The sequence below is a fragment of the Mustela lutreola genome, chromosome 17 (assembly GCF_030435805.1).
Source record: "Mustela lutreola isolate mMusLut2 chromosome 17, mMusLut2.pri, whole genome shotgun sequence".
NCBI lineage: Eukaryota > Metazoa > Chordata > Mammalia > Carnivora > Mustelidae > Mustela > Mustela lutreola.
Genome location: NC_081306.1, coordinates 37,001,755 through 37,015,754, shown reverse-complemented (window position 1 = coordinate 37,015,754; position 14,000 = coordinate 37,001,755). Strand labels below are relative to the sequence as shown.

General features: G+C 47.4%; 1 protein-coding gene across 3 annotated transcripts in view; it reads right to left on the bottom strand.

Moving 5' to 3' along the window:
• The window catches only part of SDK1 (sidekick cell adhesion molecule 1), an 867,118-nt gene that overhangs the window by 161,776 nt on the left and 691,342 nt on the right, over positions 1-14,000 (bottom strand). For all 3 annotated transcript variants that reach the window (XM_059154465.1, XM_059154466.1, XM_059154467.1), the window contains exon 17: positions 12,913-13,094. In XM_059154465.1, coding sequence (XP_059010448.1) covers positions 12,913-13,094 — 182 coding nt within the window. The remainder of the gene's footprint in view (positions 1-12,912; positions 13,095-14,000) is intronic.

Below are 14,000 nucleotides of genomic sequence, written 5' to 3'. Positions count from 1 at the left end.
AATATTTTAATAAATATTTTAAATAATTTTTACAATTATATTATGTAGTCACCATACAGTACATCGTTAGTTATTGGCGTAGTGTTCAATGACTTACTGTTCGCGTATAACACCCAGCGCTCATTGCCATCTGTGCCCTCTTTAATACCCGTTGCCAGGCCCACCCATCCCCCCACTGCCCTCACCTCTGAAACCCTCTGTTTGTTTCCCGGAGTCCATAGTCTCTCATGGTTCATCTCCTCCTCTGATTCCCCCCTTCAATTTTCCCTTCCTTCCCCTAATGTCCTCCATGCTATTCCCTATGTTCCACAAATAAGTGAAACCATATGATAATTGTCTTTTTCTGTTTGACTTATTTCACTCGGCATAATCTCCTCTAGTCCCAACCATGTTGATGCGAATATTGGGTATTCGTGTTTTCTAATGGCTGAGTAATATTCCAAGATTTTAATATGGATTTTTCTGACCCATTTGGAATACATCCTTGAGTATGGTGCAGGGCATGGCTCGACATCCACTCACCTCAATGCAATTTATCAAAAAGTCTGTCTTTGGGGCACCTGGGTGGTTCAGTGGGTTAGGCCTCTGCCTTCGGCTTGGGTCATGACCTCAGGGTCCTGGGATCGAGCCCTGCATCAGGCTCTCTGCTCCGCGGGGAGCCTGCTTCACCCCCCTCTCTGCCTGCCTCTCTGCCTACTTGTGATCTCTATCAAATAAACAAAATCTTAAAAAAAAAAAAAAAGTCTATCTTTGATTAGACATGCAAGATGCCACTTTTATCGTTTACTGAATTTCCAGGTCTAACAGTCCATTTCTAGATTTCCTACTCTGTTCCATTCAACTTCCCTGCCTGCACCAATACTACACTCTTTTAATTACAGAGCTTGATAATATATTTTCATTCCTAAAGGACGAGTCCATCCTTGCTGCTTTTCTTGCTCAGGATTTCCCCTGCTACTCTTGTTCATCTTCTTCTGGATGAGCTTTGAAAGTGAACTTCTCTAGTAAGAAAAAATATTCTGATACTGTTTTTGTTGAGACCATGGGGCATTTCTACATTAAGGTTGGGAGCACCACAATCACTGTGACAGTGGGTCTTCTCGCCCAAGAACACGATGAAACTCTCCATTTGTTTGTGTCTATTTGTATGACTTTCAGGAATGTTGGTAGTCAGCCATTTCTTATTAATTTCACCCCCAGATTTCTTTCCTTTTGTTTCCTTTATAATGCTTTCTGCTATTATAAGTGGGGTCTTCTCTTGGATTATAGCTTCTCGCTGTGTTTTGTGTTTACGGAGTCTCCTGTTTTCCTGTGTTGATTTTGGAACGGGCTAGTTTGATAAATTCTCTTATCGGTGACAGAGTTTCTCCAGGGGGCTCTTTCAGAGTTTCCAGATATCAAATTGTATTGTCTGCAGGTTAATTTCATTTATTTATGATTTATGAACTTACTGTCTGCAGGATAATTTTAGCACTTCCTCTTCAGCCCTAGTGCCTCTGATTGCTTTCTCCTGTCCACTGCTTTGGCGCACAATCTCCCTGCGATATTCAAAAGTGGAGAGTGTGGGCAGCCCATCGGTTCTCGTTAGCAGGAGCACTGGCCGTGCTGCCTCATTAAGTGAATGGAAAAATGGCCTCGGGGGCTGAGGCACCTATGCCCTTTATCAGACTGAGTAAATATGTATGAATTCCTATTTTATGACACCTTTTTACTACGGAGAAATGTCGAATATTGTCAAACATCCAGACCACATTCTTGGATTAAACCTCACTTGGAGATGATCTAGTACTTTTTCACAGGCTGTTGAGTTTTGTTTGATGATTTTGGGGGCATTTTTGCATCAATATTCATAAAGTGAAACACTAGTTTGTAACTTGCCTTCCTTGATACGATTTTTGTGTTCTCTGGAATTGTCTGGGATTTTTCGTGGCCCAAGACATGCTCGATTTTCATAAATGCTCCCCATCCCTTTATAGAACAGGGTGTATTTTCTCTTGCTAGGGTTCACAGTTGATACCTAAGTTCTACCTTGTTTATCGTGTCATTTAGGTATTCTATGCTGTGGCTGATCTTACTCTCTGTCCACGTCTGCCTGGGGCTGAGAGACATGTCAATGTCTCTTCTCGTTAGTGTCTCTCTGTTCCCTTCGCGTCCCATATGGTTTCTGCCTCGTGCAGGCCACTGCTGTGTTCCTAGGTCCACGAATGGATGGGGTTACTTCATGGTGAACTGCGGCTTTTGGCATTAAAACATGCTCTCCTTTGTCTTTTAAAATTTTGTTTTATATTTGGATCTATGGGTCAGAAATCAAGAGTATGTCACCTGCTTTCTTTTATTCCTGTTTGTCTGTATACCTTTACTACATCTTTTTACTTTTTGCCTTTCTAAGTCCCTTCCTTTTGGGTATCTCGTGTCTAGGGTGTCACATTAGGTTTTGCTTTGCCAGCCAATCTGGAAATCTTTTTAATTTTTATAGGCTAATTAAACTCCATTACAATTATTTATTATATTTTACATTTATTTATAGAATCAATATATATTATTATATTATATATTATTATATAATATATTATTATATATATTATATATTACATTTATTGATAGAATCAATAAATTTGGCTTCAGTTCTGTATATTGCATACACACATGTTACATACGTGTTATAATTAGACACACGCTTATTGCTATGTCTCTGTGCATACGTGTACATGTGTATGCTTCACTGTGTGGTCTAATTTTCTCTTTTCTTTGGCATGTTTTGGTAACTGGGAAGGTTTGTATTTTTGTTCTAATATATGCACACACTAACATGTTTACATAGCCCTGAAGTCCTCTTTTTTGATAATCTATTGGTTCCCTGCCATGGGCAATATGGCAATGAGCTCGTGAACTTGCATCCTTCCCTCCCTGGAAACACTGTATGTGATCCCACAAGCTGATGATCCACAGAAACACACCAGCTGGATATAGAAGGATTATTATAATGTGCTGGAAGACTTGTTATTTTGGCTTCAGATTCTCATTTACGCACAGAGAAGCCAGGTTTATCTCTGGTGAGGGCATGCCAATGTGTGAGTCCATATGTGTGTGTATACGTCTGTATGGGTGTGCATATGTGTATACAAATGTGTGTGTGTGCATGCATCTGTGTGCAACGGGGTGTGTGTGTGTGTGTGTGTGTGTGTGCCATGTTTGCATATGTGTATCAGGGCCTACTGTGATCAGGTCAGGTCCTTCCTTGGTGCTTACATGGTGACTATAGGCTTGTGGTCCCTGCCTTCCTGGGAGATTAGCGTCTAGTGGGGTAAGCAGACGTTTGTAATCCCATGCATAAGTGCTACTTGGAAGGTCAACACAGATTTCCCTCAGGAAGACTCTATGGAGGAGACAGGTCCTGAGCCAGATCTTTAAGTGTAAGTAGGAATTACCAGGTGCAAATGTGGATGGCAAGTTATTGCCTGGGTGTGTGTCTAAAAGGCACGGACACAGACTTAAGTCCATGTTCTACAACAACATCATGGTCCTGTTCTACGACATTACAATAACCAGAGCTCTGATACAGAATGCTTCCTCTGAGAAAATGTCACAGAGGCCAGAGCCTGACCAGGCACCCGCTGCTGCTAGTGCAGAGAGAGGTGTGCAGAGCAGAGGAGGAAATGCAAGGGCCCACGTGAGGCCATGGGGTTCACCCACAGCACCAGACCGGTGGCCCATTAGCTCCTGTGGGCACAGCGTCTCGGAGCTTCTCAGACACGGTCTTCCTGCTCTAGAGGTCAACCTGCACCTCTCCTGTGCCCAGTAAAGGGGCTTTTCCTTATTCTCCACTCAAACCTCACCTTCCACTCTACTGGCTGTCCTCCCAGAAGCCTTGGTTTTTCCCTTGGTGAGGGACCTGGAGCCGAGCTCAGGGCTCTAAGCGGCATCCAGCCGAGATCTGACTCCATGGGATTGTGATCTGCCTTGATTTGGAAAAGTGTGGTCTCTACAGGGAGATTGAGATTGTGGTCACAGCTGCCGTGGGTCTGGGTTCACCATACCCATGTGCCTCTTGCCCCCTGTTTTCTGCCAGGAACGTGTACTATTATTTACAACCCAGAGCATCTGATATGATGCCAGGTGAGCACATTTCCTGGACCGTTCTCTGTGGCTGAAAGAGTGTGTCTCAGACAAGTTCTCCAACAATGTTCTCCAGATTCTGTAAAAGCTTACGTGCAATACCCTTGAGTAAACTCTAGCCTGTCGTTACCATTCATTCGTGATTCAGTCTGTGTAAGCGGCAGAATCAGTTTATGGTCATTGTTAATCTAAAGGAAGTGGTGCAGACCACCGGGCTATCTGACATTGTGGAGATTTACAACACGTCAGGCAAAGTGAACCAGGTGACACTGTGGGAATTCATGGGGCCTCCCGGGGCAGGGGCCATGGGTGTCCAGGCCTCTGTGTTAGGACCATGCTTGCCTTCTGCACCCCACTTCTAACCCCCATCAGATGGGGGCAAACCCAGGCTAACGGCTAACGGTGCGGGGCAGCCCCCAATGATGCTGCAGAATCAGCTGAACTGAGCACGGAATGAAATGAGGGTGCTTCGCCCCACATGGTTTTCATCTAGTGAAGGAGCCGGGCTTTATCTATTGCAGATAAACCCGGAAAGTCTGCACGCTGCTGCAGAAGGAGTTAATCTCTTGTGGCTCTCAAGGGCGCTGGGGGGCAGCCTGGTGTGGGGCCATTCAAGGACCACCTTGCCTGGGAAATGGTCTCTTCACCTGGGACCTGTGCGCTGGGGATGGACACGGGCTGGACCGCAGGTCCTGGAGGGGCTCCCCACCCTAGGTGGCGCAGGGGCATTCGGGTCTTTACATCTGTTTTTCATTAGCCTTAAAGTAGATGATTTCACATATTAAGGATTGCAGTGTCTATCTGGAGCGTAGTGGGGATTGATGGGCATCCAGTTCTCCAGGTGATCCTGAGGAATTAAATGTCTCTGCCTTTCAAAGAGGGGAGAAGCCAGCTCGTTATTTGGAAGAATTACTGGCTCCACATCGCTTCATTGATGTATATATTACGATTTGTGTGTCGGGTGTTATCGTTAATTCCAGATCGTTACAGGCTATGGATGAGCTCTTGTGTTGTTATGGTTCTCATGGTTTGGATACACCTGAATGTTCCCACTGCATTAAACATTCCTAGCACATTATTAGCATAACAAATCTTGGACAAATAAGCTCAAGTATCTTTTTTTAATGGCCTGAATAAAAAAACACTTTAATACTTTAAAACTTTAGAAGCGTTGCGTGGCCCTTTCTGAACTTATTTCCCCCGATTTTTTTGGCCAGGAACTGAGGAGAAAACAGTTGTGACCTGTTTTTAGGCCAGGGAGGGGCAGTGCGTGGGGGCAGAGGAGGCGGGCACTGGCCTTTCCTTTGAGATTCTGAGACAAAAACGAGCAGGAGAGAAAGGAGGGCATCATGTTGAATATAGAGATGAAATTGGCACAGTCTTGGAAACTGAGGAAGAAACGAGAAGCATCTGTCTTTAGTCCGGCCTCTACTTACACCTTGTGTATTTTCATATCAGGCACTGTGCTTGGGTTTGGGGACACAGATACCAATCAAAAAAGCCCCCACCCTCGAAGAGTTCCCAGGCTTGTAGGGAAGACCAGTCTGTGGGACAAAACAAAATGCTTGCCACAGCAATTTAAAACTGGTTTGATTGTTCCTTGTGTCTTTCAGCAGTAGCTGAAGGTCAAGTCGTACCGTGGGGAGCCTCCCTTCACTCACGAGGTCATCTGCAGAGACCCAGGTACTGGAAGCTCCTCCAGCCCCCAGATCTTAGCACTGCACCCAGGACCATGACCCCACTCATGCCCCAACTCAGACCCTTGTCTGGTCTTTTATCGTGGGCTTCAGTGGTGTTCTCCTTGTGGACCCTGATCCATCCTACAGGCTAGTGGGAGCCTCTTCTGAGACGGATGCAAGATCCGCTGAACTAAGTGCCCTGTATTGCTTGAATTCAGTGTTCTTCAAACTGTAGGTCACAACTGCATTAGCAGACTGGGAAATCCATCCAGTGGTCACAGCCAGCGTTCATGGGAGAATGAAATAGGATAGAAAATATCGAAGAACATCACACCGTGTAAGGGTGGCTATTGTGCTGTGACTCTGTTGTTTCAGCTGTGTGTGTTTGTGTGTATGTGTATTTGTGTGTGTGTACTGGGTTTCAATGTCAAATAGACTTCCTGTTGTAGACTGCCATCTGAAATGACCACAAATTCCTGCAAACCCAGCTGCCGTGTGAATGGAAGTAAGGTGAGATCCTTCTCTATTCCATATTCAAGCTGCACTGGAAATCTGGAAGTAATTTCTGTGCATGTTTGATACACACAGAATGAAAAGAGCACAAATTCCAGCATTTTCCAGCTACGTGACTTTGGACAAGCTAGCTCCCATTTTTCTCTGTGAAATAGGGGCAGTGACACCTCTCTCACGACTGTCGGGAGATGACCAAGGCGAGGCGTGGTGTGTACGTGCGTAGCAGATGGCAACAAAAACCTGTATAGAGCAGCTTCCTCCCAAATTCTAGTTTCCTATCCTTTCCTTTCCTTCCCTGGAAATTCTCAAAGACTGAATCGAGGCCGTTCCTGATGGAACATCTCACATCATTTTGTACAGTTCTTACTTAATGTTGTAGGTGATTCTGGGAGAACCCGCTGCATTATCCTATTCTGTAGGCAAAGCCCGAGGTCTAGAAAGTCTTAAGGATTGAGAAACAAATCTTTTGTGCAATGTCATTTATGCCACATTGAGAATTTCCCAAGAGGAGATGGGAATGGAGCTTGCAAACAGAGTGTTCATTTATAATCCTTACTTTAGAAAACCTTTCAAAGCCCAAGTGAACACTTAGGAGCTTTTACTAATGTTTTAGAAATGTGGATAACCAAATGTTTTTTCCATCTCTTTAAATATGAAGTATTTCTCTTTCATTAGAAGGTAATGTTCTGAAACCAGAATAAATCATTACAGCACAAAAATACCTGTTACTGGAAGAAAAATGATAAAGAAATAAAACCAGAAAAAAAATTAAAACCTAGGTGTCCTTAAAATGATGATTTATAGTATCATTTGTCTTTGGACCCTTTATAGAAAAATCAACATCTGCGTCTTTGTGAACACAGTTAAGAAGCGGATGGAAGTTCACTCATCTACACGGACATATCTTAGGATGCTGCGGTTGTCTCTCACACTTATGCGCTAGCAGGATGCCATGCTCAAGCTCTCCCGAGATCCCCATGGTCACAGCGCATCTACACCAGGCTCTTCGGGGGAGCTGAACCGTTTTTAACAAAACCTGACTTGGGGAACCAAACACTGTGTCAGTGTTGGATTCGGACCCCTCATTGCTGTAATGACTGCAGTGCTCTCCTTCTCCTAAATGATTGGAAAGTTGCTGACGTTGACATTGGCAGTAAGGAAATGCTTGTAATTATATGGGGCGTTTCGTTATGCGGAACTTACACGCTATGGCCTTTTCCACTCACAGCTGAAAGCATATTGATTTCCAGAGCGTCTTGAAAGAAATTCCTCAGTCAATTTCAGTTATTTCCCATTTCATTTTGGGTAATCATGATGGAAGTTTGATGAGCGGGTCCCACACGAGCCGGGTTTTAGGCTGCAGCTCCTGTGGCCAGAGGGACCTTTCCTCTCACCCCCTTGGAAATTTCACGTGGCTGGCAGTGGCTTAGGGTTTTGCCGCTCGATTTGTAAGTTAGTATGTCGCATTTTAAAATGCCTAGAGCAGAAAAGGTCAGGGAGGCACTGCTAAGATCTATTCAATGGGATTGGTGGACAGGATAATGGCAGAATGGTGGATGGGGAGGGGTGTGAAGAGTCGGGGGAAGTGAGAAAGTTGATATTAAAGAACCCCCGCAATAAAATTAAAAAAAAAAAAAAAGAACCCCCACGTGTCCAAGATGTTTGCCAATGTCAAGAATGCGAAGAACCCAAGTTGACAAACCAGATGTTTATGATGGATCTCAATGATAAACGGGATTAAAAAGAAAGATGGGCCATATGACAGGCAAATAGGAGGGATCGATAGGCCATGGTGTTGACCTCCAGGCACAGATGACTTGTTGATCGTCTTTTGGGAGCTTCTGTGCAGTAAATCTACTCAAGAGCCAACAATCTGTGTGCCCAGCAGCAGGCAGGCGCCTCCCCCGCCCCCCCGGGGTCAATGCTTGTTTGCCCCTCTGTGTCCGCAGGGGGTGCCAGCAAGGGCCACCTGCGCGTGCGTGGCTCTGCCTCCCAGGCCAAGGCAGGGACGTTCCTGAGTTCTCTTTGAGAATGACCAGCCACTATGTCACACACCGCCTCATGGTGGCGGGATCCACACCAGCTCTCCCTGGCATTCCGATGCTTTCTCCAGAGGAGCTAAATCCAAAGAGCTTATTAAAGTCAGGACAAATTACATCTCATTTCCCCTGATGGATCAGGCGTGCCACTCGGCTGAAGGGAGGAGGGCAAAATCAGGCGGGCCGGACGGAAGCTTTATGTTTCCAGAAGCCTGGGTGCTTCCTGCTGTTCCCAGGGTGTCCTGACGGACTCCAGAATTATGTGCATATATGTTCCAATAATTTTCCAAATTAGGCTGAACAAAAAATTAATTTTATGAGTAATTCTCTTCCCCTCTAATAATCAGACATTGAAATTATTCTCTTTCCAGCTGCAAGGGCCAGCTCAGTCCTACAGGCTTTGTCAACACGAGGCAGTAACAGTCATGGGGCACCTTAAGCGCATGGAGAGGGGCCCCCAGTGTCCACAAGCTTGCTGAGCTGGTGCCCAAATGGACCATGAGCTGAGATCCCAATGCTAAGGGCTCGAGGAGCCATGCGGCTGGTGTCTGCTAATTCTTATGTGGGTGATTCCAAGGATCCTGAAGCCCTCCGCATGCAGTGGGCTGTGAGACAGGCCACACAATTTTATGTCTAGAAATTGCATATCCTCTGCATTTCACTCCTCAGCAGGAGTCGCTGTAGAATGCGAGGCAGAAACTGGTAGCTGCCCTCCACTGTCTGTCTCCCCTTCCTTTCTTAGCAACTGGCAGAAATGTATCCAGCCAAACGAGCACCTTTCTAGGCTTTTCTGCACAGAGACAGCCCATGAATTGTATGCCTAGTCAGCAGCAGAGGGAATTTCTAAGAAAGTTCTTCCAAGACGAGCATACTTGCATAGCTGGCTGCATGGTACAACACCCTGCCTTCCTCCTTCTAGAATGTGGGCGTGATAGCTGGTATCCCAGTAGCTAGCTTGCAGCCACAAGGCAAACTCTAAAGATGGCAAAGCAAAAAGAAGGAGCCTATCTGGGGGCCATGGAGCTGCCAGTAAGACCCTGTGCAGCCCAAGGCCCACTTGGGATGGGAGAAAATAAAAACACCCCTTCATTGTGTTTCAGCTGTTACTCTGGGTCTGTTTCCCGCAGCTGGACTCCGTTTCCAACCACTACGGATGGTGGAACCCTAACTCCTGCACTGTGTTCCCACCATGTAGATCCCAATAAAGTCCCTTTCCATGTCGATGGCAGGTTCCTCTGAGTCTCTCAGCTCGCAAGTCTTGGCAGCACACTTGTCACACCGATCTTTTGGACAGACAGGAAGCGACCACACCCGAGCGAGGCTGGTTTCGTGGGTAGGTCTTGCTCTTTCATCACAAATGTTAGTCTCCCCTCCCAGGCAAGGCTGCCCCAAATTGGACAGCGTTTCTGGTGTCTTCCCCACTCTCAGGGCTGTGGCCCATCACGTGACACTGGGCATGCGCTAGGTGCTCCCACCCCTCGAGATTTCCCTATTGGCAGAGATTGACCCCATTTCTCTCAGTACAACCGTCACCGCAGAGACATTCAAATACAAAGCAGATGCCGGGCATTGCCCTGGGAGGAAGGAGGGGGACAAACAGTAGCCACTGGGTATTTGTGTAGGCGCTCAGGGCTTTTCAAGGCCTTGCCTGTGTCTTCTCTCACACCCGCCCGTGAGGCAGCCAAGGGCACACACTCTACTCTTCCAGGGTATAATTTTACAATGGGGAACCTGTGGCTCACAGAGGCGATGTGCTTCTAGAATGCAGATAAGCAGTGACTGTGGAGTCAGGCCTTGATGGGCTAGCCAGAAAGGGCTGTTTCTGGACAGATGTGAGCGAGCTCGTGTGTGGGAAGACAGCTCACAAACCCGTGCTTTCCATCATCATCTCTGTAAATTATTCATGGCCCCTGCTGTTGCCATTTTTCTTCCTAATGCCTCACCTTTTAATCGGATCATTTTTTATCTGGTTTACTCTGCCCCTGCTCGAGACCAGGTCCCCTGCCTCCACTCCCCGGTTCTTCCCATCTGCGCATCTAAATCCTCTCTTACATGTGTCCTGTCTTGGGTAGGAACACTGATGCGGGGCCCAATTTACAAGCTGTGGGGTGGCTGACCAGGATTCTCCTGATGAGCAGGACTGGACCCGCACGGCGGGAGCACATGGCATGCTGGGGCCGGCCATCTCCCTGCCCGGGTACCCCTCCTCATGCGAGTTAAGCGCCGTAGCCACACCCAAGGGACAGGATCCTGATGCTGTGCTCCACAAGCATCTTGGCCCTGATTTGCCCTGGGGCTCAGGTGTGGCCCTCAGAGGAGGGCCAGGGTCGATGGCGCTTCCTGGTGAAGGGTCAGAGGCTGTCACAAGCCTGAGAAGCTCTATCAGGTGACCAAGGGACAGGTAGAGGAGGAAGTGTACAGCAGCATCTGGAACAGCAGGAAAGGACCCACTGCATTCAAGAAGCACAGGGTCCTTTCTCCAGGATGTTACAGGCATGTGAGCACATAGGAAGAGTCTAAAACACGGGTAAAGGAGAGGACTGTGTCCCCCAGAGGGAGGATAAAGACGCCCATGTTTCTTGTGGGCACGCCAGAGGCAGCAACACCAACAGGGAGGAAGATGTGAATTATGAGAACGTCCCCTGGGTGCCCTGAGACCTGCAGGGGCTCCAGGCTCGGGGCTCCAACACCAGCCCTCCAACACCCAGACAAAGGAAGACAACCCAGCTGCAAAAGCTGAGATACAGATGGGGAAATTACACACAGGGCGTCATCGAGGGATGTCAGCTCATCAAGAGTTTAAAAAAAGAATGACAGTATGAACCATACTCGGGCAGAGAACTAAGAGAAGCCACTTGTCACCTAGTGGAGGAAAGCAAATCCTCGCACCTAGCAGAAGCATCCTCAGTCAGTCTCTCCATCATCTGACCCAGAGGTGGGAGCCTGCCCCCTGCCACCTCTGCCTAGGCCTGCGCCCTGGTGTTTCAGACCAGAAACTTACCAGCACGCCCTTCTCACAGCCTGTGTCAGAGCTGTAGGAACCCATCCATTCATGGCCACATCACTGCCCTTGGGCCTGGAGTTGCTGTGGCCACTGGGTTGCTGTGGCCTCTGTTCCCCTGCACAGACGCCAATAGGCTCTTCCTCCTCATACGGCATTTTGCTCCTGTCGCTCACTGCTCTCAACCTTCAATGGCTCCCCAGTGCCAACGAAGCCAAAGCCAAACTCTAAGGCACAAGCCCTTCTCAGTGAGATGGAGCTGTGTTTCCCTGTGCCCAGCACGGAACTCAGACATCCCAGGACCAAAATGAAGCAGTCATCGTTAACAGCAATAAGGGATTGTTAATAGCAATATTCATTACTTTTAAGTATTTCCAAATTTATTGTTATTAAGTAAACGAATTAAAGCAAACATTAATTGTCCAGGTGCTCGGCTGTCTCCATTTTCCAACGAGTAATCAAGCCTCACGTGCGGATGAGCGGGTCCACCCTGGCTGTCTTGCATTTTAACTATTCCTGCCGGTGACACATTTCCCTGTGGAAGCAGAAATGACTGTGCTTCATTTATAAAGGAGGCTTTATGGACTTACGGATGATGATGGACAGCCAATCGATATGGGGTGATGATAACAGTATGTAATATCAAGGAACATTAGGTCTCTGGCATGATTTGGGGAGAGAAGGGGGCAGTTAGAAACCTTATCATTTGACAAAGGTCAAGGCCTGGTGGCAATAAAAACGCCAAAGCAAATAAACTCACACCTGCGAGTCAGCAGCGGCTAGAAGTGCCAAATGAAAGGAGTTGTTGATTTTGTGGGGGAACTGCTTCCCGTGACTGGGATCGGGGTGCTGCGGGCACACACAGCCGCCCCAAGACGGGGTCCATCCATTTCTTCCAGGTGTACCAAGAGCAAAATGTTTCTGAACGCCAACCTTCCTGTGGCTGAGACCCAGGTCCTCCAGAATGTGGTGCGGGGATCAGCCTTAAAATGATGGGGTTGGGGTAGAGCCTATGAAGGTAGGACCCACTGGCTTTATGTCATTCTGCCTGGTCATTTTGGGGAAGGGTGGGCGCCGGGAGGGGTTTTTTACCAACTTAATAAATTGAAATCCAAAAAAAAAAAAAAAAAAAAAAAAAAAGCACCAAGTTGCAAATTCCTTTACCAATAATCACAGTACACTACTCAAAAAAAAATTCTAAATAATCCCTCTCTTTGGAGAACGTCCACAGTATCGCCTGGGACTCCACAGCCAGCTTTACTGTGAAACGTAGCACGGTTCCAATTAGAAACTGGCGACTGCATGAATCTTTCAGCGAGCGTGTGGACCGCTGATGTGTGTGTGGAGACCCTCCTGGCCTTACCACCCAGAAGCAAGCAGCTAGAATTTCATCTGTGTCCCTTTCCCAGTCCTGCTCCACTGTCGGAGCACAGACCGGCTGACGTGATTCCTTTCTCACTGACCCCGAGAGGCACAGTCAGGCCCTTTACTTTTATTTCTAACAAGCTGCAGGCAAATTCGGCGCGCCCTGCTCCCCAGCAACCGTGCAGGAAAGCCAGCTTACCTCCCTGGAGGGTGTATTCGGTCACGGCCCTGCTGAAGACGCCCAGGCCCGCCCCGTTGTAGGCGGCCACCTGGATCTCGTACTGCGTCCAGATGATCAGCTCTGTCACCAGGCAGTAGTTGACCTCCGGGCTGGTGATGTTGCGCTGCTGGTGTTCTCCCGGCAAGCCGGCCAGGCGGTACCTGCAGTGGAGCAGGGAGAAACAGCTGGAACCAGGCAGTGGGCACACCCGCATTTGCTCCACGCAGGGGGAGGGAAACAAAGTCAGCAGACGAGAGCGAGGCCAGAGGGCAGCCCCGGAAAACACGGCCTCCTAAGCCAACCGTTCAAGAGGGGTGTTGAGTCTCCCAGCGATTTTAAGCTCTGGACAAAACTGACATCTCCACAGTGTGACGGGTAAGGAAAAGAGATGGCTTTTTAAGTGTAACTCGTCTGGGGAGCATGGGGACTTAGTACCAGAAGTTCCAACCATGATTTCTGTCGGGGTGTAGCCATAAGTGACAACTTGGGAGCGATGCTCTCTTCCCGCAGCTCTGAAATGTGTGGAAAAGCAGGGAAACCTCTTGGCCTCCTCTTCCATCTGGGTTCTAGATCTGTTCCGTGAGTGTCGCAGCACCAGAACGAGTATCTCTACATGGTGTTCCCATTTTTCCAATGCTAGTCAATGCTACAGGACAAGCTGCTTTGTAGAGGAGCTTTGCGGACAAAATGGGTGAAGGGGTTAACTGTATCGTGACTGCAGGTGGCCAGACTTACCAGGGTCATCACTCTGCAGTGTATGCAAAGTGAATTATTACGGTGTACACCTGACACTAAAACAGTGTTATAGACCAATTTTACCTCACTGTTAAGGAAGGAAACATGTAGAATAAATAGAATAATTCACCCCCCCAAAAGACATAAATTTAAAATTGTATTTATTTTTTAAAAAGTGACATACATATACCACATCTTCTTTATTCATTCATCTGTTGATGGACATCTAGGTTCTTTCCATAGTTAGGCTATTGTGGACATTGCTGCTATGAACATTCGGGTGCATGTGCCCCTTCAGATCACTACGTTTGTATCTTTAGGCTAAATACCCA